Source organism: Pinus tabuliformis, chromosome 4_1, assembly GCF_031772625.1.
Source record: "Pinus tabuliformis cultivar Carrire ecotype Pingquan chromosome 4_1, CPIR1, whole genome shotgun sequence".
NCBI lineage: Eukaryota > Viridiplantae > Streptophyta > Pinopsida > Pinales > Pinaceae > Pinus > Pinus tabuliformis.
This window is the reverse complement of record NC_142303.1, coordinates 758,502,290-758,506,269: the sequence shown is the minus strand read 5'-3', so window position 1 is coordinate 758,506,269 and position 3,980 is coordinate 758,502,290. Positions and strand designations below refer to the sequence as shown.

Here is a 3,980-nt window from a genome sequence, read left to right as displayed (position 1 = left end):
TTCCTTTCAATTTCCTGAGCTGCACCAAATGGAGAAGTTCCTGTGCAGTGCTTATCGCCTCATGGATCTGCCTATTGTGCAGGAAAGCAAATTGTTCCTGGGATATATGGAGGGATAGTATGGGCTTGATGCGATTGGCAATGATTTTGGCTATTATCTTGTATATGCAGTTGCACAGGGATATGGGTCTGAAGTCATCAAAGGATGTGGGCTTATCAGCTTTGGGGATGAGTGCAATGAAGGTAGACTTAAACCCACCCTAGATCCTTCCTCTGGTTCTGCTCTCCTCAACAAGTCTAAGGAGGTCCTCTCCCAGGATCTCAAAGAAGGCTAAATAAAATTCCACAGACCATTCGTCTGGCCCTGGGCTCTTATCTTTCTTTAGCCACTTTAGTGTATCTTCGAGCTCTTGTAATGAGACTTCCCTTAAGAGCTCCTGTTCCATCTCTTGATCTACGAACCCAGGGAACAACTGAGTGACCTGCATGACTTCAGCTAGAGTAGCAGTAGCAGGAGCCTTGTATATGTTTTGAAAATGTGTACATGCCAATGTAGCCAAATCTCTAAAAGATTGTACTGATCGTCCCTGAGAGTCTTGGAGATCCCATATAGTGTTAATGATTTTCCGGCCATTTGCAAATTTGTGGTAGAATTTAGTGTTGTCATCCCCTTCTTTTAACCAGATGGCCCGACTTCGAAGTCGCCAACTTTCATCTCTGTTTCTTAGGATTTGGTTCTCTTCAACAGTGCAGCTGTGTGTTTGTCCTTTTGTTCTTGGGTCATCCCACCACTTCCAGGATCTTCTTCAATGGTTATGATGTCGGCTTCCGCTTGTCTCAGGGACAGATCCTCCTCCTCCTTCTTCTTCTTGGCCCATGCCTTGGAGAGTTCCTTCAGCTCCTTCATATTATGGGCGAAGTTATGGCCAAAGTCCCCAGATGTGCCAGGGGAGTTGGCCTTCCAAAACTCTGTCACCAGTTTAATATATTTGTTATCCCGGAGCCAGGTAGCATTGAATTTATACGGGGCCTTCGGTTTGGCATTAATGTCCAGTATCTCAAGGTAAATAGGACGGTGGTCCGAAAGGCCACCCAAGCCCACCCATTGTCTAATTCTAGCTCCTCTACTGATCATGTCTTCCTTAGTGATGAATCTGTCCAGTCTTCGAGCCAAACATGCATCCCCTGTTCTGTTGTTCCTCCATGTGGGTTGCATCTTGGCTAAGGGGATGTCAATGAATTTATGAGACTCCAATAGGTTCCCAAAGAATTCAGACAGAGCGTCTACTTGGGCTTGATTTCCCCAAGATTCCGCATATCCCAGGGAGAAGTTGAGGTCACCCCCCAGAATGATATTCTCCTGTTGTAGAAGGGCAGAGTTAAACAAAGTTCTCCAGTATGCGGCTCTGTCCTGGCAGGGGCCGTAAACATTATAGATTCTGTATTCCATTTCAAGAGTAGGGGAGTAAATATCTGCAGCCAAGTATCCCCAACCATCCCAGACCCTCAGAGCTTTAAGGGAGCAGTTGTTTATGCCCAGGGTTAGTCCTCCCGATCTCCTTGTTGCATCAAGGGAGTGGAAAGTCCAGCCCGGGAGCCATGATTCAAGTAGATGAGAGATAGTGCTGGCGGGACCTAGAGTTTCTTGGAGAAAAATGATGTCTATCGGCTCAGAGGCAAACAGACATTTGAGGGCCAATTTCTTTTCCGGGCTGGCCACCCCACGACAATTGAAGGAAAGTATCTTCATGGAGGGGGGGCTGAGGGCCTTGCTCCGCTCTAAGGGCCCAATTGATAGTTTTCTATTTTCCTGTAGCAATTTCCTCCCCTGCCTGATGCTTAGCCTTGGAAAGGTGGGATGGGCAGCCACGGGACTTAGGAGGGGGAGGAGGGGATACCACCTCAAACCCAATAGTGTCGAGGCCCTGGGAGCGCATCCGAGAGCGAAGGGGATAACGAGGTTCGGGGAAGAGAAGGGAGGAGGCAGGGCCAAGAGGGCCTCCCGTAAGGGAGGGCTGGGGGAAGGAGTATATAGGGGGAGGTGGGGAAATAGTGTAGTGTTGCACCAAGGATGTCTGATAGAGCAACCAGGGGGGAATCGAGGAGGGAGGAGTTGGGAGGATACCCGAAGTTTCCATGGCCCAGGATTTTAGTGATAAGGATGGCAAATCAGGAATTATAAAAGATGAAATAGCAGAAGAGAGAGGTATATTTGACATACCTGTGGAGTGTGCATCCCCAATGGCCACCCTTGCTCTTGTTAAAGGTGGGGAGGGAGGCCAGAGAGGAGCTTTCTCCCGCTTCTTTCGTGAATCCTTCCCTTGTGTCTGCTTTGCTTCAACCGGGCCTTGAGGAGGCTACTCTTCCGATTCCACTGTGGAGGGTGGATTGTCCCGTGGGCGCTCTTCCTGCTCTTTGTTCTCCTCCAGGCTTCCTTTCTTGGTGATTAGGGGACAGTCCTTGTAAACGTGCCCAACCTTGTGACAGCGACGACATCTATATGGGATACCTTCATAGTCCAGTGGCTACTTCCTCGTGAATGATCTCCACTGGATAGTTATAAACTCCTGAAGTCTGCCCTAAGTATCCATATGCACCTGAATTCTGGAAAAAGCCATTTTTCCCGTGGACAGGTAGGATTTGTTTGATTCCATGTAAGTGCCAATAGAATCCCCAATGCGTCTAAAGATATCTTCAGACCAGAAGTGTAATGGGAGACCTGGGAGTCTTACCCATATCGGCCCAACTCCGAGTTGTTCAGTGTTCGGGTCAAACATCGGAGTCCAGCGTTTCAGAAGGACCGGGGCGTGCTCGAAATGCCAATAGGACGAGAGGACCCAATTTGTGTGGTCTGGTCTAGAGAAGCGGAGCACAAACCAGCCTTTCACAAAGGTCTGGACTGTGGGCAAGTCTGCGAGACGGTGACCCCAGACCTCCGATGTCCATGCTTTAATGTGGGCCGCAGTATAGTTTCGGCCCCGGACTCTACCAACCAGCACTCTGTCCGCAAAATCCATAGTATCCCCCAGCCGTATGTCTTCCTCGAGTCGGAGAAAAGTGTCAACCTCCTTTGTGCGAAAGCACTTGGTCTTCTTGCTGGCCCTAGCTTCGGCTTCAGTGGTACCTCCACGGTCAGGGGATCGCTCCTCTTCAGGGGGAAGCAGCAGGGGGGGTAAGTCGTCAGGGAGTGCACCGAATGAGGGGGGAGCGGAAGTGTAACTGCCAGAGAGGGGTGAGGTTGAGCTTGGCGTGATCTGGGGAGTCAAAATGGCAGAGTGAACAGGCGGACCGGAGGGTAAAACAGGTGGAGGAGAGTTAGGGGCGTGACCGGGGGAGGGGGATGGAGGGTTAGGGTTAAGGAAAAACCCTAGGGAGGATGGGGAAAGTGGGAGGGAGGAGAGGGACGACCGGCAGGATTAGTCAGTGATTCGAAGGACCAGAGAGGGGAGGGAGCCTGATGATAGCTTCATGCAGATCATTCCCAAACGATTGCGACCCATACTTAACAGAGCGCGGTGTGGTCCAGATAGAACCCTCCGCTAACGACTCCTCCGAATAGTCCACCAAGTCTAGGTCCATCGCTGTCTAGGGCGGGGAAACGCCAGCTGCCGGAGGTAACCGTCGGGGGAGGGAGCAGTATGTCGGCCAAAACGGCTGGTACCCAAGGTCATTCCCAAACCGTGATGCAGGTAAACGGCTGTTGTAAAACAAAAACCAAAGTAAAAAACCTCTGTTACGGAGTAGGGGTAATATATTATAATAGTGCCTGTTCCAATGTACGTGTGTGCAGCCGGTACAGACAGCTGCGTCGTCGGGTAGCAGCCACACAGGCCTACCCATAGCCTCCTATCCATAGCTCCATCAGGGTTTTCTCCTCAAACCCTCACCTCCATTCCATTTCTAGATCATTCTACATCCGCATTTTGCAGACACTTGTGTTCACGTAAGGTTATTTTAAACTATTTAAATAAATTGAAAAAC

General features: G+C 50.0%; 1 protein-coding gene across 1 annotated transcript; it reads right to left on the bottom strand.

Annotated features, from left to right (window-relative positions):
• Window positions 1-723: 723 nt before the first annotated feature.
• On the bottom strand, window positions 724-1,749 carry LOC149178367 (uncharacterized). Its single transcript, XM_089422063.1, has one exon. The coding sequence runs from the start codon at window positions 1,747-1,749 to the stop codon at window positions 724-726; it is 1,026 nt and encodes a 341-aa protein (XP_089278189.1).
• Window positions 1,750-3,980: the final 2,231 nt, after the last annotated feature.